The sequence below is a fragment of the Misgurnus anguillicaudatus genome, unplaced genomic scaffold (assembly GCF_027580225.2).
Source record: "Misgurnus anguillicaudatus unplaced genomic scaffold, ASM2758022v2 HiC_scaffold_31, whole genome shotgun sequence".
Lineage (NCBI taxonomy): Eukaryota > Metazoa > Chordata > Actinopteri > Cypriniformes > Cobitidae > Misgurnus > Misgurnus anguillicaudatus.
In genome coordinates this window covers 37,304-60,824 of record NW_027395281.1, presented here as the reverse complement: position 1 = coordinate 60,824, position 23,521 = coordinate 37,304, and the positions used below count along the sequence as shown (strand labels likewise).

Below are 23,521 nucleotides of genomic sequence, written 5' to 3'. Positions count from 1 at the left end.
TGATTCTGGGTTAATCACACCTGCAGACACAAACAGAGACAGTTAATAAACTCAATTCTTGAAATATTCAAATGATCTAAGGAAAGACCAACAAAATTGCCACGCAAGTTCTGAAGTGACAGAAGCTGTATTTTGTTAATATCTAAGCTGTTCTCAATAACCAAGCATAGATAAGCTTTTTTATTGTGAGTCTACATTCAATCTTGAAAATTGTTTCTAAACACGATATAAATGTTAGAAATGAACTGCTGAAAAACGGCAAAAAGACTGTAAACTATGTAGTACTGAATTGCAGAGAGTTAGATCGTTAAAACGTTCACTGCCATTGACGCCATTAAACTCATATTTAACGCCAAAATGATGTTGGCCCCTCATGTGTAATGTACAAGTACAATGCTTTATTATCAGTCCTGACTTTCAACCCACAGTGTTCTGCGTGCACTTTAGACTTTCATAAAACTAAAGCAGCAGCTCTCACTCAGTCTCTTCCATTTTTGTTTAATTTTGCGAGGATGTAAAAGTTGTAAGAGCTTATTTAGTCGATTGCTCTGAAATATCTAAGAATGCCATTTGGGCATGTTCAGTAAAAACACAAAGCAGCTGTACTCTCTCACACTGCAAAAAATTATTTTCAAGAACAAAAATTCTTAGGGCCCTATCTTGCACCCAGCGCAATTGACTTTGCCAGTGACGCATGTATCATTTCGTATTTTGCACTGGCGCACAGCGGGTTTTTCCCTCCACAGACGCACGTCGGCAAATTAGGGAATGAACTTGCGCTCCCTGGGCGGTTCAGCGCAAAAAAGGAGGCGTGCTCCGGCGCAAACCATCTCTTATGCTATTTTGCAGTTTCAAAAAACAATTGCGCTACTAACAAAAAAAAACTAGTCTAAAGTCAGTGGCGCGTTGCGCGTGGTTCATTATGCTATTTTAAGGGCGCATGCTTGACCATAATGTATTAGCGTGCACAACGCACAGATGCAACAGTTATTTTTGCAAATCATAAATTGTTACAATAAAAAATATAAGATAAGGGAAATAATTAAATCATAAATTGTTACAATAAAAATATTAATACATGAGATAAGGGAAATCATTGTGGTGAGCATTGTGGTGATAGTTTTTATTTATTTTGTGTGGCAGCGTTAAACAATTATCATGCAAATAACAATTAAAATATTTTCATAAGTTTGTTGTGTGGCTGTATCATGTTTATTTTATCTTAATAATAATTAAAATGTTTTCATAAGAAACCTTCATGTATGTGAACTTGATTTGTAAGTGTACTTTGGGGTTGAACCTTGCTTGCGTTTCTTGTGTCCGATTTCAAAGCCCCCAAACCCTTTCAGCGGTGAGGGTGGACGCAGCGATGTCCTCCTGTGTGCCCTGCGTGCCCGATTTATGCTGGCCAGCTTGGGATCCCCCCGTCTCCTGACATCATTGTAGTGCTTGGCGCAGCTGATGAGACAATAGCGGCTATTTCCTCTCACGCCTGTTTAACCGACGCTGATTTGGGCGGGTTTCTCCCATCCCCATACAAAACAACTTCTCTGTGTTTGACTGCTCTTACAAGAACGTCGGTCTCCTCGGCTGTGAACCGCTCCTGACGTGCGCCTGCCAAATCCGTCATAATAATAGCAACCCGCCATGGAACTTGCGCCCTTGCGTTTAAAGGGAATGTTGGATAGCGTTCTGATTGGTTTATTTGACGTTACGCCCAAACCACACCTATGAATAATGAACCTACTTCAGACCAACCCCTTATTGATTTGCGCCTGGCGCAAGACTTATTTCTCCCGCCGGGAAAATAGCAACAGCGCCCAAGATCCGCCCACAAAGTCACTTGCGCTTTGCGCTTCGGACTTGCGTTTCAGATCGTTAAAATAGGGCCCTTAGTATTCTAAAACAAGCTAAAAAAAAATCTGCCAATGCTTGTTTTATGCACAAAATCCCTTAAATTTGATATTTTTGGTCTAAAACGTTGGGTCGTTTTACTAATCAAGAAAAAACATCTTAATTTAAGAATTTTTTGATATTTTAACTGAAAACAAGACAAAAATACTAAGAATTTTTTTCATGAAAATTTTTTGCAGTGCACATACTGTAATATTAGTTGTGCATCAATTTAAACGCCTAATTTCTCTCACACGCGTTGTTAACTCGCAATTTGACAAACGAGATGGATTAAAGCAACACTAAAGAGTTTTTTGTACGTTAAAATAACATTTCCAAGAAAGTTTCAGTGGTTCATCAACTCAAAACTGGGTGAACGGCACTTCCACATTCGCTTTGTAGCCCTCTATCGGACATAACTGCACTAAAGAAGTTTTCCACTATCGGGTCACGGATCTGTAGTTTGAACGACACTACAAATTACTTGCTTTACGGCAAGCGTTACAAAGCCGATATGTGGAGCATCCTGCAGGCTTCGGATGTAGCATACTCGGCAGGTAAATATAAATGAAAGATACCTAGCAGCCAGGTAGCTTTTCAATTGTCATCATGACAGAGTCTGCAAAGAAAAGGAAGGGTTTGATGTCAGAGGAGGCGAACAAAAGAAAACGTGAGCATGGCGAAAGAGGGTTAGGTAAGTTAGACAGAAATTGGTAGATTCGCATTTTGTGGTTCAATAAATCATAGGCGAAACGTTTTCATTACATAATAGGCAGCTCTATCTAACCGTAAGGTATACAACAAGCTACATCCCGGTTTTTATCCGAAAGAAGCGTGTACACATTTGAATAAATAAAATGCATCCCTGTGAGTGTTCTGCTTCTAGGGACCGTCTACAAAGTGTAAATTCGAAGCCTACATTTAAATAGCTTCACTGTAAAGTTTGAATTGGCTGGTGCTAGAGCTTTGATTCTCAGTCCGAGCCCAGCCTCGACCCACTATCGTCCTTGGGCCATGTCGGGCCCTTAATAAGGCACATCATGTGTCATCGTCCACAGCGTCTGGTCCAGACTGCTCTCACTCACGCTTCAATTTTGATTGACAGGACAGCCTAGCAATATAAAAAGTCATGCCGCACTGCTCTTTTTAAAAGTGACCAAAAAAGGCACCTTGCATTTCAAAGCGTTTAAAATGTGTTTGAGTGATTGGCCCCTAAGTGTGTTTTTTTTTATGGTTTCAAATGCAGGGGGAGGTGACCTTTATAATTTTGTTTTTTTCTAACAATGACAATAAAGCTCTATCCATCTAGAGATTCTATCCATACCTTTCCATAGTCTAGATTAGTGAAACGTTGATAACTGACCATTTACTTTCATGTGTGGAAAAAAAACTACATGAGGGTGCGTATATGACATAAAAGTTTTATACTTGGGCAAACACTGATGTATTATATCCAGGAATTAACTCATAATTTTCAGGTGCATGGTACTGTATATTAAATACGTATATGTGGTAAGATTATGATTTTTACAGACACTGATTACATTTGAGTGTTTATCAGACATCAATTAACAGGTACATATAATATTGTTCATCTAGTGATGAGTACTTATTAAAATGTCTGCGATACTCACCATTAACATTGAAACGCTTTTGTATAATCTTACTTCTGACAGTGATCTGTATTTCATAAACTCCAGTGTGTTGTGTTGTGATGTTTGTGATGGTGATATCTCCAGTTTGATTATTCACCTGCAGTCTGTCTCTGAATCTTCCATCAAGAACATCATCATATATTGAGATCTTATTGCCTTTGGGTTCGCTGTTGATTTTAGCTATGGTAGATTTTTGAGGTCCAAATGTCCATACTATTGTCACATCATCTGCCTTTGTGTCAGTAAAATCAGTGTGTAGAGTAAGATTATCTCCCTCCATCACTGACACTGACTTCACTTCATCACCAAACACACCTGAAACACAAACAAAGACAATTACTTAGACAGATATTAAAATAGTAAAATGTCAAAAACTCTCTAAAAAGCAAGCATATATATATATACTAAATTAAGTGAAAGTGAAAGTGTTGCAGAAATGTTCATAAATTAACTTACTGTTGATAAATATAGAGATGAAAAAGAGCAAAGAGATCGTCTTCATGTTGTTGTAGGTTTGGAGTTTGGAGTAAAGTTATATAAAAGTTCAATTCTTGATCTCTGACCGTTTGTCTGACTAACAGCTGTCACACCCAAACTCACGGACCGACAGAAGAACAACTTACTTTAGACGCTAAACTAAACAAACATACAGAGAGATAACACCAATGTCACATGACTAAGTGTTTCGAGAGGAGGTGTACCTGTCGTGAAATAAAACACTTGAAATGGCGGACTGGTCTATGAATCCTAAGCTGTGTCCTTATTCAAAGGCTGCGATCCTATTCATATTTTTTTTGATAATTACAGTGAAAAGTACAAAGTACAAAGGTCACATTATAAACATTATATAAATGTAACATTTGTACAAACTGTGACTAAACATTAACAAAAGAAACATGTAACATTTTTTTGTATTTTTGTTAATAGTTTAAAGAAAGAAACAAAGAAAAACAAAAAGAGACAATAAGGAAAAGGAAAAAAGAAAGAAAAAAAGAGGGTAAGACTTCAAGTTATGTGCCAGTTAAAGTATACAAATTTAAGTCTTTACATATTAAAGTTTTTTTTTTGCTTTTTTGTTCAATGAGGATTCGATAGTATTTAAATACATGTTAAATTCCTTCAGAAATACATTAAAAAGTGGTGTAGTGTTGGTGAACTTACATTTGTGAACATGAAATTTGCACAGAAAGTGAATTAAGTTATTAAAAAGAGTGAATTAAAAAGAGAGTTTTATTTATAGACTCATAGTCTTTAGTCTTTAAAAGTTATTAATATACCTTCCTGAATATTGTCATTAATGAACTTCTAATTTTTTTTCCAAAACTGTCTGGTATAATGACATGTACAAAGTAAGTGGTACACGGTTTCCATGTGAACTTGGCAAAATGAACATCTTATATCAATATCAGCTTTATATTTCTTCATGAAATGTTTTACAGAGTAAAATTTATATATTAATTTAAAAGACACTTCTTTAACTTTATTATTAAGAAAATATTTTTGTTGAACGGGCCAAATTTTGTAAAAATTTAAAGGGGCGCTGAATTTGTTGATTTTATTGTTTTATACTGTTGTCTGATGTCTACTTAAGATGTTTGCGTGGTTTTTACTTTCAAAAACATAAAAAGCAATAAGTAATAGGCTATTTTGTAACATGGATTAGTGGCTCTCTGGAGAAATGGTTTGTTTGAAGGGGCGGGCCGCATTGAAGACCTGAACGTAAACACCCACTGCTATGATTGGACAGCTTCATTCCTCGTCATTACATTACATGTGGGGAAATGTTTTTAAAACATTAATGTGATAAAAATAGCAGCCGAACACAAATATGTTTGAGCCACAAAAGATTCTGGGTGCTAAAGATGATACACATAAATGACAATACGTATATTAAAGTAGAAACAAAACTCGACGTGACTAAATTACCGTATAAAACACAGTAAGCGTGCATCAGAATCTAAACTGCGGCTAATAAATCCTTATCAATAACTTTGTATATTTCTATTGTGCTTGTGAGGTTGCTCTTAGATATACGTAACGGTACATACCACAGTTATATGATAAAAAATAAGCTTTGTTGAGTGTTTGACCTTTCAAACGCAACTCGCCTAAAGTACCGTATACAACACAGTAAACGGGCATCAGAATCTAAACTGCGGCTGATAAATCCTTCCTTATCACTACCTTTGTATATTTCTACCTTTATATTACAGTCGTATTGTTAAGTGTTGCACCTTTATTAATCGATTAATGTTTTTAGTAAATTAAAACAGTCAAACAAACGTGTTTAGACACGGATGTTACAACAGGACATATCAAGCAATCTCTTCTAACAAAGCAATAGTGAAATGCGGTAACTTAAATAAAGTAAAATGTCTAACTGTGTATACTAGGGCTGCAACGATTCGTCGACGTTGTCGACAAAAATCGATAATAGAAATAGTCGACAATGAACATCATTGTCGAAGTTGTCGCCAGACATGTTTTTTTTCCGACCGAGTGAGCAACACATCCTCACCCCATGTCGTCAATATTTGACGACACTTGACCATTCGTCAATATGTGACGCGGACGGTATACCTTTCGCGTCATTTTTTGACGAACTGGGGACTTCAATACTATTACGTCCGTTGCATTCTCTTTCCTATTTTCTTACCATTTTCGCGTCGGTTTAGGGTTAGATTACGCAAAATTAAACAGTGTACGCGAAATTAAACAGTTGTCACCTGGCGTTGGGGTTAGAGTTAGGTACGACAGTTGTCACCTGGCCTTGGGGTTAGAGTTAGGTTTGGGTAGGGATGTCATTATGTAAATCTAACCCTAAACCGACGCGAAAATGGTAAGAAAATAGGAAAGAGAATGCAACGGACGTAATAGTATTGAAGTTCCCAGTTCGTCAAAAAATGACGCGAAAGGTATACCCTCCGCGTCACATATTGACGAATGGTCAAGTGTCGTCATGGGGTGAGGATGGGTTGGAGTGAGGCATCTCTCTTCATTACAATCTCTGCCGAGAGTCGCACATGCGCATTAGCTTCTCTGCTCAGCGATAACACACAGAAATGGCACCGTCCAACGCAGCAGCTGCGCGTACCAAAACATCTGAAGTTTGGGAGCATTTTAGCCTGGATACGGCAAATAAAAAGATTACCTGCATGCAGGCACGTGCACACATAGACATCAAAGGGGGCTTGAGCACCTGCCCTTTTTATTCCTGGAGAGAAAGTGCCCTTTTTTTCTGGGGTGCTTTAAAAAAAATATGATCTTTATTCATATAACAACTGATGTCTGTCTGTTTCTTTTGTTTTTTACTTGTTGCTTATTTAATTTAACATGAATTTATTCAGAAATCATTTAAATGAGATTTAAACTCTTATATAAAGAAAAATAGCGCTATTTGTGGCACACAAACGGTTAACAGACGAGTCCCGCCTCCAAAATTCAAATCGCTAATATGATTGGCTTTACCTTTCCTTAGTCCCGCCTCTCTAACTTACTTCGCGTTATGATTGGTCTGTCTACACTCGTGCTGCATCATTCGCGCTTCAAGCGCCAAAGCTCAGCTTGCCCTGAACGAGACGCGATCATGTGCATGATTATGCAGGCAGCTACCGGTAAGTGTGTGAGGAAGAAAACATTCTTATATTAACAGTTTTATGCACAAAATATGGGACACGTTGTTACACATAAAGATTCAGGGACATTGTTTTCCATGGCAATCCCATATTAACCTGAAGAGTTGCAAACTTGTAACAGTGTAGTGTATGTAGTTTAAACAGACTGCTCATACAATAATTAAGTACAAACAATAATATAATTGCTAACTGCAGTAGTAAGCTTTTTTGTTTGCGTTTTGTGTAATGTCTGTTAGTGCTGGAGTAGATTGGGAAGAAATCTGATGGTTAAGTATTTTACTTGCCCAGTCTGAATTTTCACCGACATCACAAAAAAGTAAAATATAAAATACAAATAAAATAGGCCTAATCTATATTTGCTGTTTCTGACATGTGTAACCCTAATAAATATGAAACCTAAGATTAAAGGTGCCATAGGATGTGTTGTCATAATATGTTAAATTGTTCTTACATAGAAGGTATGTTGCTTTATTAAGTGCAAAAATTATCCAGAAACGTTTTTACATGTCTATTTACAACCCTAGAATTTGTCATTTTAATTAAATGGTCTATTTTTGCCCTATTTGAAAGGGTTATGAATAATAATGTTGAGCTTTGCTCTGAGGCTCATGCCAGAAGCTCACATTAGTAAACAGACCTTATATTTTGAGCCCTTATCAGACAAAAATACATTTTGAGTAACAACTAATCAGCTAAACGCTAGCATATGATATAGCATTTATTGGCATGTAGCGCTAACTCAGCAGTCACAACTTTGTTTTTAGTATTTTAACAAATTTGTAATTAATGTGTAATTTAATGTTTTCAAAACATGCACATTGTGTAATGGCTTCCTTTCCTGCTCTATAAACCTAGACTACTAAGGAGACCATGGTGTCTGTGTGAACAACTGATTATTTTGTAGACATCTTTTGAAAATTAAACAATTGCGTGAGTTTGAGGAAGATAAAATTAATTAACTTTTTTAATATGTTTTAAAAAGGAAGTCAAAATTGCGTTAATATATAGTCTTTTTGTTTTAAAAAAAAAGAAAAAAATATACATAATTATGAGAAGTGCCCTTTATTTCACTTGAGCCCCTGCCCCTCAAAATGTCTGTGCACGTCCCTGCCTGCATGATTTGCAGAGCAGTCTTTGCGTTTTATGACCTACACGAATAACGAAAAATAACATTAAAATTCCTTTCAAAAGTCTTTAATTTTTTTTACTTTCATTGAAATTAGTAACAAGTTTTATCAGTAAAGGTTCCACTTTCTTATTTATTTCTTATCTATTCAACACCCACAGGACCTCCGCTTTCAGTGTGGAGGTTGATCCGAAACCACTGTGTGTGGCACCGGCTACATGACAAACGGAATCCCATGCTGTACTTGGACCGGATAGTGACGAAGCCAAAAAAACTGACTGATTGCCTGCACTCGCTGCAGACCCTTTACAGCAATTTATGCTTTTCTGACTTTGCATGCGAACGTAAGGCTTTTATGCCTAAACTAGACAGCTCCAGCACCTTCTTACACAGTGTGCAATAGGCTTGATACCGATTGTTTGCTACGGGCTTGAGCCAACTACTAAACGCACCGTCTTCGAGCCATAGCTCGTTAAATGTAAACTTTTTCATTGTGATAGACCCGGAGATTTCAGTTAAACTAAGCTGACCCTTGAGAGTTCGGAGTTCGCACGGGACCGCATGGGTCCGAAAAGTCTGTTTGCTGCACTGCCGCATGGACCTTGTAGTCCTGGAACGCTGTGATTATCCCACCCAGATTCCTCAGACAGAACTACAACAGGCAAAACGAGTGAATGCCGCCGCCAGCGCATTTTTGTGGGGAAAGGCAACAATGAATGAACGAGTATATAAATTTAAGACGTGGCTAAATGTAATTTATGACCTTGTATGGAAAATCCGGATGTTTTTATGAGTTTTTATGGCCTAAAATTTTCATTATTAAATGTAAGACATTTTATGACTTTTTATGACTCCGCGGAAACCCTGCCTTCAAAACTTAAAAAATGCAGCATATATATATATATATATATATATATATATATATATATATATATATATATATATATATATATATATATATATTAAAATAGCTGAAATACATAACTTCGTTTTGGTAAAATCATAGTAGCTGCAATTATTAAAAATGTAAAACTTGTTTTCATTGAATGTAAAAAAAAATTCATTGAACTACCCCCTTCTTTCTTGTTTACTATCATTTTCCACATAATTAAAGCAATCTCATGCTAAATTTTAGAAAAAAAATAATTATTCGATTAGTCGACTAATCGTTTCAATAGTCGGTGACTAGTCGACTATTAAAATAGTCGTTAGTTGCAGCCCTAGTGTATACTGCTGTGTCATTGTTGTCAGATCCAATATAAGTGGTGCTTAATCACGGTCTCTCTGCAAATCCAGCATCGAGTTCTTTACAAATGAATCCGTGTACACAAAGTTAACAAACACTCCCAACACGAGCTGGAACTTCTTCAAAAGCAAACTTTATTCAGATTCCACACATTCCTAATGTTATGTTCAGAGCCTCCGAATTAAAGTATTCAGCTTCTGTGTTGTTCCCACGCGGTTCTTCCACAACCCAAGACTCCGTATCCATGGTAACTCGATCATAACAGATCACCGCGTCAAAATAAAAGTCTCTCAGAAAAAATTTATTTAAAAAGTCATTTTGGTTACATTTGTCAATCTTTAAAGACATGTTTACTTGTTTAGACACACGTGTGTCACGCGAAGCTGTGGGCGGGGCTACAAATGTGGCCGTTGTATTTGGCTTTGGGAGGTGCTTCAATTCTACTTTGATTTAATATTTAAGTACATTAACGTTCTTTTAAAAGTACACAATTTTAATGTAATTAGGTATTAACTAAATTTTAATATGCAATATTAAAGAATACAAAGTATGATTATATGCTTTAGAATGTAGTGAAGTAAAATTTTTCCCAATACAAACATCCTAATAAAGCACAGATGCTTGAAAAACTAATGTAACTAATGTAAGTATTGTCCACCTCTGCTATCAAGTCCAACTAAATTCTAGTTAAGCTGATAATAGTCAGTTTTACTGGCATTTTCGCAGCAGCCGCTATTAAAACCAGGCATTTTGTTGAACGTTCGTCACTCACTCGACAGGGCGAGTTCAGGCGTGGTAACGTGGAAAAGTGATGTCAATGCATACCCTCTATAGTTAGATGTTATTTCAACTGTCCACTAGAGGGCAGCATGCTCTTGTGAATTTAAGTTGCAGCAGCCTCATTACACATTGTAGAAGACAAAATAGCTGAACCGCATGGAGGGTTTAGATGTTATGTCCTTGGTTCGTGCATTTTGCCTAGTGATGGGAAAAACGAAGCTTGATTCAGTTTTTCGAAGCGTTCGAAACACCACACATGCTGGGGACACCTTCTGGTCAAAATAGTGTAAACGCAGATATGTCCAAACATTTTACACTTTTTACAAATATAATAGTATTTCAGTTGTTAAATCTAGAGCTAAAATTACTTATGGCACTTGTAATTAGATGTTTAAGTTTATTAATATGATAAGTTGTTTTGACCAGCTATTTAAGCACTAATGTAGGTGATGTTTGTGATGGTGAGATTTCCAGTCTGATTATTCATCTGCAGTCTGTCTATGAATCTCCCATCAAGAACATCATCATATATTGAGATCATATTGGTGTCTTTATTGATTTTAGCTATACGAGTCCCATGAGTTTCAAACCTCCACATTATCAAATGAGCGCTCTGTATTTCAGTAATATCAGTGTGTAGAGTAACAGAATCTCCCGTCATCACTGACACTGACTTCACTTCATCACCAAACACACCTGCAGACACACCAAAGTTCAAAGTTCTTGAGTAAAGTTTATTGGTCTTTTTCATCTTTAACAAAAGCAGAAAGACAATTGGCAAGAGATTTGGAAATGTGAGCTTTGGAAGAAAGATTCATTTAAGAAAACTTTAAAAAAACATCTTTATGCATTTATCAACAGCAGGGTAGATTTCTGTACTACTCTTCACCAGATTATCTTTAATAAAGAGTTAGATTATCACCTCTAGTCCTCAGGTCCTTAAACTGCTCATCTCACTTTAATTAATGATTTCTCTTATCTTTTATTTAATCTTACTCAAATTTATCAGGTTTACTTCTTGATATCAGATTTAAGATTTTATTGATTTTCTTTCTCTTTTTTTTCTTCTCTTGAAGCGCTTTAAATTAGCATCTATATAATATGCTATTGTGTTTTTAGGACAGTGTAACATTTTTTAGGGTGGGGTTTAAGAGGCTTGTGGTTACATTCATCTGATGGGAGTTTCAAACTCAATGAATTTCTTTAAACTGGTTTATCATCATAAACAATATTGACAGGTTTTCTCTACTTGACTTTACATCACAACACTGTCAGATTGTTGTTGTGTTGGTATTTCATCTGAACTGTTGAAGAAAATGTTTCTCATGTTTGTTTTTCTCTCTTTCTGCTTCACTTCTCTGATTGGTAAGTTATAAATGTTTCTTAAAGTTTTATTTCAGCTGTTTGTACAGAGTTATGATGTTTAATTTTAAATTTTAGTCTGAAAATGGATTTGATTTAATTCTCATATAAACTGAGATATTATCATGAAATATAGTTTGGATGTCTGTGGTCTCACATAATCTAAATATTCATTAGATATTTTTTATTTTAATACTCTGTTAATTGTTTATGGATTTATAGTTAAAATGAAAAGCTTAAATTTCTTTATATTTGAAGATAAAAGGTTTTTCCTCTATTACGATTTGTTGTTGTTTGTGTGAAAGTCTACTGAACTTTAACTCTGTCAGTAAAGTTTAGGACTCATCAGAATCTTATGAATCTTTTGTTTAAATACATAAATGAATATTTACCAAACCAAAGGCTGTTTTATTAATTCAGAGATCTCTTTTTTTCTTTAAATCTTTAAATAGTTTTATTTAACAATAGTAACCCTGTCCTGTAGTTTACAGTATGTTATGTTACATTTATGTTATTCCAGAGTCTTGATGAGTTTACTATTCTGATTTTTCTGGCTTTTGAAAGTCACTACAAATTAAACCATAATGTAAATGTACAATTACACTAAAATATGGAAAAATATAAATAAATAATGTGTAAGTGTAAATTCAGACATCTCCCATGCTGTTGAAGCGTTTTTGTAATTTTCTATATTTAAAGTTTCTGTAACGTAGTGCCTCCTGTGTCCCTGTGTTCTGTTATTCTTGTGTTTTGTTATAGTTGTGTTTTGGTTTATGCTTTGTCTCTGTGTACCTGTGTTTAACCTGTGTTCATGTATATCCTTGTTCCTAGTGTAGCTCCCAGTGTTAATTAGTGTCTCCGCCCCCTTGTTTGTTACCATGGATATTCATTGTGATCATGCTTCTCCCCTTGTGTGTTGTCCTAGTTACTCATTGTTTCTGCTCTGTCATTGGTCATTGTCTTGCATTTATACCCTGCCTGTTCATTCTTGTTTTGTCGTTCGTTGTATGATGTCGTTGTCCCTAGTGTGTTCCCTTGCTCTTGTTTTTTACCTATTTACCTGTATTTATTGGAATAAACTGCATTTGGATTCGTACTTCGCCTCATCCTGTCTTACCTGGTTCTCACCCGTGACAGAACGAACGACCACTTCAGGATCCAGCAGCAATTCCTCATTCCCTGTGTTTTTCCCAGTCCCCTGGAGTATTCCTCGTGTTAACATGCAGCGTGTGGGAAGCATTCAAATTCAGGCTTGTCCTCCCTCCACAGAGCAGGAATTATGGGGCAAAGCAGTGGAGTTAGACGAGTCCTCCGAGCCGAGTGAATCTCCCGAGTCCTCCGAGCCGAGTGAATCTCCCGAGTCCTCCGAGCCGAGTGAATCTCCCGAGTCCTCCGAGCCGAGTGAATCTCCCGAGTCCTCCGAGCCGAGTGAATCTCCCGAGTCCTCCGAGCCGAGTGAATCTCCCGAGTCCTCCGAGCCGAGTGAATCTCCCGAGTCCTCCGAGCCGAGTGAATCTCCCGAGTCCTCCGAGCCGAGTGAATCTCCCGAGTCCTCCGAGCCGAGTGAATCTCCCGAGTCCTCCGAGCCGAGTGAATCTCCCGAGTCCTCCGAGCCGAGTGAATCTCCCGAGTCCTCCGAGCCGAGTGAATCTCCTGAGTTCCCCGATTCCCCAGAGCCGAGTGAGTCTTCTGATTCCCCAGAGCCGAGTGAGTCTTCTGATTCCCCAGAGCCGAGTGAGTCTTCTGATTCCCCAGAGCCGAGTGAGTCTTCTGATTCCCCAGAGCCGAGTGAGTCTTCTGATTCCCCAGAGCCGAGTGAGTCTTCTGATTCCCCAGAGCCGAGTGAGTCTTCTGATTCCCCTGAGCCGAGTGAGTCTTCTGATTCCCCTGAGCCGAGTGAGTCTTCTGATTCCCCTGAGCCGAGTGAGTCTTCTGATTCCCCTGAGCCGAGTGAGTCTTCTGATTCCCCTGAGCCGAGTGAGTCTTCTGATTCCCCTGAGCCGAGTGAGTCATCTGTGCCGTTTGAGTCCCCTGCGCCTCATTGGTATGCTAGTGTGGTCACCCCGAAGCTCCAAAGACTTTCTAGGGTCACCAAAACTATGGCCAGTTCTCAACTCACCGTCTGTACCAAGATGGCTGTCCCCAAGCTCCTGGCCCTCACTGTCTGGTCCATAATGACTGTAATTGTACTCACTGCCCCATCTAACCAGGCCCAGAGGGCCTCTCTCTGTTCTCCTCTACCCAGGTTCCTGGTACCACCAGCACCACCCTGGTATCCAGTCCCTCTCTGGGCTCTGCCAGCTCCGCCCTGGGTTCCTGACCTGCCCAGGCTTCCTGCCCTGCCGGCTCCACCCTGGGTTCCTGCTCTGCCGGCTCCGCCCTGGGTTCCCGCTCTGCCGGCTCTGCCCTGGTTGCCAGTTCTGTCGGCTCCTCCCAGGTCCCATTCTTCCCCTTTGGCTCCGCCTGCGGCTCCTCCCTGGTCCCTGTCTCCGCCTACGGCTCCTCCCTGGTCCCTGTCTCCGCCTACGGCTCCTCCCTGGTCCCTGTCTCCGCCTGCGACTCCGCCTTGGTCCCTGTCTCCGCCCGTGGCTCCGCCTTGGTCCCTGTTTCCGCCTGCGGCGCCGCCTTGGTCCCTGTTTCCGCCTGCGGCTCCGCCCTGGCCCTTAGACTTTCATGGGCTTGGCCCACCATCCCTCCCCCGGGTCCACCTCCATACCACGCCCACCTGGACTTTTGTACTTTGGGGTTCTTGTTTCTGGTGGGCGTCTGGAAGCCGCCCTTTTGAGGGGGGGCTATGTAACGTAGTGCCTCCTGTGTCCCTGTGTTCTGTTATTCTTGTGTTTTGTTATAGTTGTGTTTTGGTTTATGCTTTGTCTCTGTGTACCTGTGTTTAACCTGTGTTCATGTATATCCTTGTTCCTAGTGTAGCTCCCTGTGTTAATTAGTGTCTCCGCCCCCTTGTTTGTTACCATGGATATTCATTGTGATCATGCTTCTCCCCTTGTGTGTTGTCCTAGTTACTCATTGTTTCTGCTCTGTCATTGGTCATTGTCTTGCATTTATACCCTGCCTGTTCATTCTTGTTTTGTCGTTCGTTGTATGATGTCGTTGTCCCTAGTGTGTTCCCTTGCTCTTGTTTTTTACCTATTTACCTGTATTTATTGGAATAAACTGCATTTGGATTCGTACTTCGCCTCATCCTGTCTTACCTGGTTCTCACCCGTGACAGTTTCCCTGTAGCTCAACTGTTAGATCAAAGCTTTAACAAAGTGGTTCATACAATTTTCATTTCAAAATTCCATACTTTTCCAGACTTTCCTAAAGAATTTTCTGACCATATTTAAGTTAACCCTTGTGCATTTATCAATTCACTACCCTTTCGTGTTGGCCACTAAATTAAAAGGCTGTAAAAATGTATCAGATTTTTTTTCCTTAAATCTGTTAATCAACCTCAGTACTGATCAAAACTACCAAATGTTTCCAAACATTTCATGATTTTAACACTTTAATTTCCAAGCTCATAAGTGATGCCATGGATTTCAGGAAAAATGACCAATTTTCAATATAAAAAGTGATTGTGGCTTTGATGCCTTTTTACCTTTTGACATCACTTATAAACTTGGCAATTAAAGAGTTAAAATCATGGAATTTTTGTAAACATTTGGTAGTTCTGATCAGTACTGAGGTTGATTAACAGATTTAAGAAAAAAAAAATCTGATAAAGTGCTCTTTAATGGATATATGTGTCTGCCAAATGTACAGATGTAACGCACATTTAAAGAAATCTTTTTTCCAAAGCTCACATTTCTAAATCTCTTTCCAAGTTTGTCTTTTTGCTTTTGTTAAAGATTAAAAAGACCAAATCAACTTTACTCCAAAACTTTGATGAACTTTGATGTGTGTGCAGGTGATGAAGTGAAGTCAGTGTCAGTGATGGAGGGAGATTATCTTACTCTACACACTCATAGTACTGAAATACAGAGTGCTTATATGATACTGTGGAGGTTTGAAACTAATGAGACTCTCATAGCTAAAATCAATAAAGACAAAAATATGATCTCAATATTTGATGATGTTTTTGATGGGAGATTCAGAAACAGACTGCAGATGAATAATCAGACTGGAGATCTCACCATCACAGACATCACAACTCAACACACTGGACTTTATCAACTGACCATCAACAGCAAGCAGATCTTGTCACACACATTTGATGTTATTGTCTATGGTGAGTAAAGATTTATGGCTTGTCTTCTCTATTATATATTTGAGCATTTGGCAAATTAACTACTATTACTCTCAATAGTGTCTCTTGCTTTACATTGATATAATTTTAATTTTGTTTTTTTTTGTTCTTTGTTTTGTTTGTGCTTTTCAGCTCGTCTGCCCGTTCCTGATATCAGCAGAGACTGTACACAAAACTCTTCATTAGTCTCAAAATGTGTGTTATTGTGTTCAGTGTTGAATGTGAGTGATGTGAGTCTGTCCTGGTACAAAGGAAACAGTTTATTGTCCATCATCAGTGTGTCTGATCTCAACATCAGACTCTCTCTATCTCTGGAGGTTGAATATCAGGATACAAACACATACAGATGTGTACTCAACAATACCATCACAAACCAAACTCAACATCTTAACATCACTCAACTCTGTCAGCCGTGTTCAGGTACAACAGTTGTGATTAATAATGCTTGTTCATTGAGCTGATCTAAAGGTCAGACTGACAGGTTTAGTTACATAATTACATTCACTAATCTAAGATCAGATTCAGTTACAGTAATGTCTGTTATTATTCATTACAGCTCTCACCTTCATTCTGATCTGTTGTGTTGTTGTCGGATCTCTGATGATTGTAGCGTCAGTTCTGATCTTCTGGATCTGTAGGAAACTCAGAAACACACAGCAACATGGTAAATATCAACTAGTACTAATACAGCTGTATGGTAATAACTACCGTATTATCACAAATAATGACATAATTATTATTGTTCCTGAAACAGTTCAAACCAGAGAAGAGGAAATCACTTATGCAAATACAACATTCTTTAAAAGAGCAGCAAATGAACCGGTGAGATAATTTATTACTATTTATAGGGTTACCTGAAATCTGACAGATTTATTTTATCACACGTGTGCACACACACAAACATGCACAATAAATATGTTTTACTTATTGTATAGTAGGGCTGGACAATAATTCAACATCAATATATACCGCAAGATATATTTTTCGATAACGGTGATATGAACTTTAAACACATTTCCGATATTTCAATATACATTACAGCGTTTGTCGTTCATTAGCAAACTGCGCAATGACGTACACCACAGATGCTGCACGTCCAGTGCTCAGCCTCAGCAGCAGTAGGTTAACTAGGTTCAACGTGCTGTGGCAACTTTTCACAACAAAATGCGCAACGCTGATGACAATACAAATGTAACTGAACAAGCTTCCACAATTAAGGACACGGATGATGAAATAGTTGATAAGAGAAAAAAAACTAATTCAGTAGTGTGGAAGTGGTTCAGCTGATTCCACCTGATAGAACATTCGGAGAGTCTAAGGCTGTTACAAACTTCTTGGCTAAGGACAGTATGGTGGAAAACGTGGGCTTCAGGAAAATTATTTCAGCCATCGACTCCAGATAAGAGCTTCCTGGCTGAAAATATTTTTCATGCACATCTATACCTACACTTTATGGTGAAGTCATAGAAAGGGTGGAGGGGCAACTGAAGTCAGTGTCGTATTTTACGACAACCGCTGAACTGTGGTCATGTCGAAACTCGGAACCAGATGAGCCTGACAGTGCACTTTATTGACACTGATTGGAAGCTTGTCAGCTTATGCCTTCAAACGGTGTATTTTCCTGAGGATCACACTGGGGAAGCAATTGCAGCCGGACTCGCAGATGCGCTCGCCTCCTGGGGACTTGAAGAAGACCGCCAAGTCTTCATCACCACAGATAGCGGGACCAATGTCATCAAAGCCACCGAGTTGAATAAATGGACAAGCCTCAATGCTTCGGGCACCGACTGAACTCTGCTATTGGTAAGTTACCCAGTAATATAAATGTTAGTGTTAACGTTAAGTTATACTGTTAATATTATAATGAGGATATATTATCAAAATCATTGTGGTAAGATAGGCTATAATGCTTAGCACAACATATGCTAGCTTAAATGTAGCTTATTATAGCAGTGCTTGTATATTTGATAGATTATATTGTTTATATTCTTTTTCAAATTTATTCGAGTCATACACATCTGTATGGAATGGATTATACATACAGCATTCTCTCAATTAAATTCAAAGGTGTTTGTAGCATGTTAACTTAAAAATCTGTGTGAAAAAAAATTAGCAAGGGAATTGTGATTTAATACAAATGAGAACTATACTTGCAATGATTTGAAATATTTTTTCTCTCTCTGCCTACAGAGAAAGTTAACGAGTGGAAAGAGCAATTGGGGTTTGTAAAAAGGTGGTGGCTGCCTTCTCATACTCCTGAAAGAAGAAACGGGACCTTGCGGCTGCCCAGGAGGAGTATCACTTGCCAAAGCACAAGCTCATCAGTAAAACACCAAATAGATGGGGCTCCCGCCAACAAATGGTGAAGCAAGTTCTGGAGCAGAAAAGAGCCATCACAGAGGTCCTTTCAAAGGACAAGAAGAACAGGGCGCTGGTTCCTACCTGGCAAGATGTGGATGTTTTAGAGTCTATAGATGCAGCTCTGAGCCCACTCCTCGAATTCACTGATGCCTTGTCCGGTCAGTCCTATGTCAGTGTATCATTCCTAAAACCAGTGATGCATCTCTTCAAAAACTCCATCTTGAAAGAAGCAAAGGATGACACAGAGCTCACCAGGACCATTAAGACAACAGTGATGGGATACCTCAATGAAAAGTATGATGACCCTGCAATGGATGATTTACTTGACATGGCATGCCTCGTTGACCCAAGATTCAAGCTCCAGTACACTCAGGAGGAGAAGAGAGACTACATCAAAGAGAGAGCTGTGTTGGAGATGCTGAAAGGAGAGAGAGCTGTTGTGGTAAGGGAAACAGAGTCCAGAGAAGAAACCCTAGCAAGCGCTTCTGCACCAGCCAAGAAAGAGAAGCGGTCTCTGGACAGCTTCTTTTCAAACAGGCCCACCAGCAGTACCAAGACAGAAGGCTTGAGTGCACAGCAGGCAGTTGAGAAGGAGCTCGGCAACTATCTTTTGTCTCCAGATGCTTACCATGACTCAAAATCCTCTGGACTGGTGGAAAGACTATAAAAAAACGGTCATTTTATTGCCGGTGTGTTTGCTGTCTTGTGCAGATTCATTTTGTTACATGCCTAATGTCTGGTATTGTGAATATACACTCACCTAAAGTTTTATTAGGAACACCATATTAACACTGTGTTTGACCCCCTTTCGCCTTCAGAACGACTTTAATTCTACGTGACATTGATTCAACAATGTGCTGAAAGCATTCTTTAGAAATGTTGGCCCATATTGATAGGATAGCATCTTGGAGTTGATGGAGATTTGTGGGATCCACATCCAGGGCACGAAGCTCCCGTTCCACCACATCCCAAAGATGCTCTATTGGGTTGAGATCTGGTGACTGTGGGGGTCATTTAAGTACAGTGAACTCATTGTCATGTTCAAGAAACCAATTTGAAATGATTCAAGCTTTGTGACATGGTGCATTATCCTGCTGGAAGTAGTCATCAGAGGATGGGTACATGGTGGTCATAAAGGGATGAACATGGTCAGAAACAATGCTCAGGTAGGCTGTGGCATTTAAACGGTGCCCAATTGGCACTAAGGGGCCTAAAGTGTGCCAAGAAAACATCTCCCACACCATTACACCACCACCACCAGCCTGCACAGTGGTAACAAGACATGATGGATCCATGTTCTCATTCTGTTTACACCAAATTCTGACTCTACCATCTGAATGTCTCAACAGAAATCGAGACTCATCAGACCAGGCAACATTTTTCCAGTCTTCAACTGTCCAATTTTGGTGAGCTCATGCAAATTGTAGCCTCTTTTTCCTATTTGTAGTGGAGATGAGTGGTACCCGGCGGGGTCTTCTCCTGTTGTAGCCCATCCACCTCAAGGTTGTGCGCGTTGTGGCTTCACAAATGCTTTGTACCTCGGTTGTAACGAGTTGTATTTCAGTCAAAGTTGCTCTTCTATCCGCTTGAATCAGTCGGCCCATTCTCCTCTGACCTCTAGCATCAACAAGGGATGTATGACGGCCGCATACTAGATTGTTTTCCCTTTTTACACCATTCTTTGTAAACCCTAGAAATGGTTGTGCGTGAAAATCCCTGTAACTAAGCAGATTGTGAAATACTCAGACCGGCCCGTCTGGCACCAACAAACCATGCCACGCTCAAAATTGCTTAAAATCACCTTTCTTTCCCATTCTGACATTCAGTTTGGAGTTGTCAGGAGATTGTCTTGACCAGGACCACACCCCTAAATGCATTGAAGCAACTGCCATGTGATTGGTTGATTAGATAATTGCATTAATGAGAAATTGAACAGGTGTTCCAAATAATTCTTTAGGTGAGTGTATATTGAAGTTTTGTCAAGTTCTTTGTTTCATTAGTCTAGTCTGTATAGTGTTGTGTTTATCTGGTTCACTTTGTTTGGCCCCCTCGTGGGTCTTTTGTTTCTGAGTTTTGTTTAATAAATCTGTTTAGTGTTAATCAAACTCTGCGCTTGGGTTCTTATCAAGCAAACCCTGACAAGGGTCTTCTCCATAGTTCTGTTATGACTTCCTGTTTCAGTTAAACTGATGTCACCCAATTAAATAATGCTGCACATTCCAAAGCACTTCAGTGGGTTCTTTAACTAAGCCTGGAATTGATCAAACAAAGAGGCTGTTTACACTTGGCATTAACATGTGTTTTCGTCGATCGGATCACAAGTGGACGACCGTAATGCCAGGTGTAAACGGTGTTCAAAACGTTTTGAGCTCGTCCACTTTCGACCACTTTCAACCACATCCAGAGGTGGTCGAAACCACTTTCGATCGGATCGCTTTGGAGTTGCGGAACGCATATGTGGTTGAATGCGTTCGAACAGCCACACGCGACCGCCTTCTCTCCGCCCATTTATCTAATCTGAGGTATTAAACACAAGTTTTACGTCTTTTTTGACTTCTGGCGTGAACATTCGGTGAACAGCGCTATTTTTAGCCTTTCATTGGCTGATCTCCGTAGTTTCGTTTTGAAAGCGTGTGAAAGTTGCGCGATCCTATTTCATCAATTGCGCTGAAAAATCAAAGAAAGCTCTTACATACTCATGTACAAAACACTGTGCAGCATGTTTACTTGCTAAACAAGCAGTGCACTCCGACATAATATTAGTTTGCGTCTATATAAACTCATAATTACTCCCGCTCCGGTTTGAATGACAGCAGAGAGACTCGCCCACCGTCTCACAGACCACCCCCTCATAGTATTCAGCACAGAAGCGGTCGAAAGTGGACAAAAGAGACGGATTTAAATACCAGGTGTAAACGTAATGTGTCTCTCTCGTCCACTTGTGTTTTCATCGATCGGATCACATCTTAATACCAAGTGTAAACAGCCCCAGAGTATACGCTAGCAACCAGTTACTTGTTACTAGTGTTTTTAACTTTGTCTTTAGTCTTATTTAATGCATGCACAATAGTCTCTGAATATAGATTAGTGGTGATTTGATTGAATTGATCTGATTATTACCGACTTGACTTGGTTTGTGTTTGTATGTTGTGTGTTTTTGTGTACAGGGATCTGAGGATGATGTGGTGTATGCAGGAGTCAATAGATGATAAACAAACTCTCTGTGATTCTCAGATCAACATTCAGATCTATAATCATCTTCAGTTTCTATTATAACTTCAGATTCTCAGTATTTGTGAGTTTAAAGTTTCTCATGAACAAAGTTTTGTATAATATTACATAAAGTAATTATTACATTTGAGACGTCTGGCTTCTATCTCATTTCAACATATGTTACTCCTCCATCACATTCACAAGGTTAAACCTTATGTTAACATCCAAAAATGCAACTATAGGACAATTAAATAACATTGATAGACAACAGTTTAAAGAAGGATTGAACTGTAAAACATTATCAGAAACACTGTGATCTAAATTTAAATTAATTACTACGAGTGTAGATATGACCAAAAGTCATAGTGGTTTTAAAACACAAAGCATGTCTATTATTTATTTTTGTCACTGTATGCTTGTGACACTTCAAGTGCTTCATTTCTGAGTTGACGTTAAACCTGATGTAGAAAGAAATGTGGTTTTGTTCTGTTGGCGGACATAAGAGATGTGCTTCTGTTAGACTATTAGTAGCTGCTTATGGTTTATGTGTATATGAGAGGTGAGAGTCAGCTCACTTGACTCTCATGCTGTCTGTAAGACCTTCTCTGCTCTTCTTTTTACTTATTACATAGTTGGATTTACTGCAGTCTTGTGTGAAAAGTGTAGTGGGCTAAGCACACAACCCTGGGGGGCCCCGGTGTTAATGGCCAGGGTGGAGGATGTGTGCCTGCTCACTCAAACATATTGTGTACAGTTTGTTAGAAAATCCAGTATAGAGTTGCATAATGTGGTACCAAGTCCAAGTTCATGTAAATTGTTAAATAGTTTGTTTGGCAGGATTGTATTAAATGCTAAACTAAAATCAACAAAGAGAAACCTTGCATTATGTTCTTATGCTCTAGTTGTTCCAGCAAGTTGTGTAGCACAATGGCTATGGCATCCTCTGTTGCTCCATGCATTCACAATCGCTTAATAATAACATTTCACACATTCATGCTCACCTGTACATTCTATTTAATTAGACAGAAGTTACTCCCATTAAAGAATTATATGTCCACATTGTCCCTCCTAACATGGAATTTTTAGGGTATTGGGTCTCAGGCAAAGAAAAGAAATCATGGAGGGGTCTGAAATTGTCATTGTAGGTGCATGTACACTGTGAGAGACATAATACAAAAAATCCAGAAATCACATATCAATATTATTTAACTATTTATTTATATGATACAGCTGCAAATAAGTATTTGAACACCTGTCTATCAACTAGAATTCTGACCCTCAAAGACCTGTTAGTTTGCCTTTAAAATGTCCAACTTCACTCCATTTATTATCTTAAATTAGATGCACCTGTTTGAGGTCATTAGCTGCATAAAGACACCTGTCCACCCCATACAATCAGTAAGAATCCAACTACTAACATGGCCAAGACCAAAGAGCTGTCCAAAGACACTAGAGACAAAATTGTAGACCTCCACAAGGCTGGAAAGGGCTACGGAAAAAATGCCAAGCAGCTTGGTGAAAAAAGTCCACTATTGGAGCAATCATTAGAAAATGGAAGCAGCTAAACATGACTGTCAATCTCCCTCGGACTGGGGCTCCATGCAAGATCTCACCTCGTGGGGTTTCAATGATCTTAAGAAAGGTGAGAAATCAGCCCAGAACTACAAGGGAGGAGCTGATCAATGACCTGAAATGAGCTGGGACCACCGTTTTTTGTCATGGGTGCCCGCACATGCACGAGTCATTTGTTTTTCTTGGGCACTAGATAAACCTGCTGCTCATTTAACACAGTGTTTGAGTTCACCTCCATGTTTCTCTATGCCACTGACTGGACAGACGGGGCGGAGTCGCGTAACCTCACACGCCTACATCTAACATCCATCTATCCATCTATCTATCAACTGACTGTTAAGATTGTTTACAACCTAACACGTTGTCTTTAGTCCTTTTTAATTCATACAGAACACTCTTACTCTAAAAGTAGATTAAAAATGATTTACATTT

The 23,521-nt window shown here is 38.9% G+C and overlaps 1 protein-coding gene across 1 annotated transcript in view; it reads left to right on the top strand.

The window, feature by feature from the left end:
* LOC129453502 (uncharacterized) overlaps positions 1–21,581 on the top strand; it is an 84,884-nt gene extending 63,303 nt beyond the window's left edge. The window contains exons 5-6 of the mRNA XM_073865273.1: positions 16,698–16,765; positions 21,472–21,581. Of these exons, the coding sequence (XP_073721374.1) occupies positions 16,698–16,765; positions 21,472–21,513 (110 nt within the window). The 3' untranslated portion in view covers positions 21,514–21,581. The remainder of the gene's footprint in view (positions 1–16,697; positions 16,766–21,471) is intronic.
* The last annotated feature ends 1,940 nt before the right edge of the window (positions 21,582–23,521 follow it).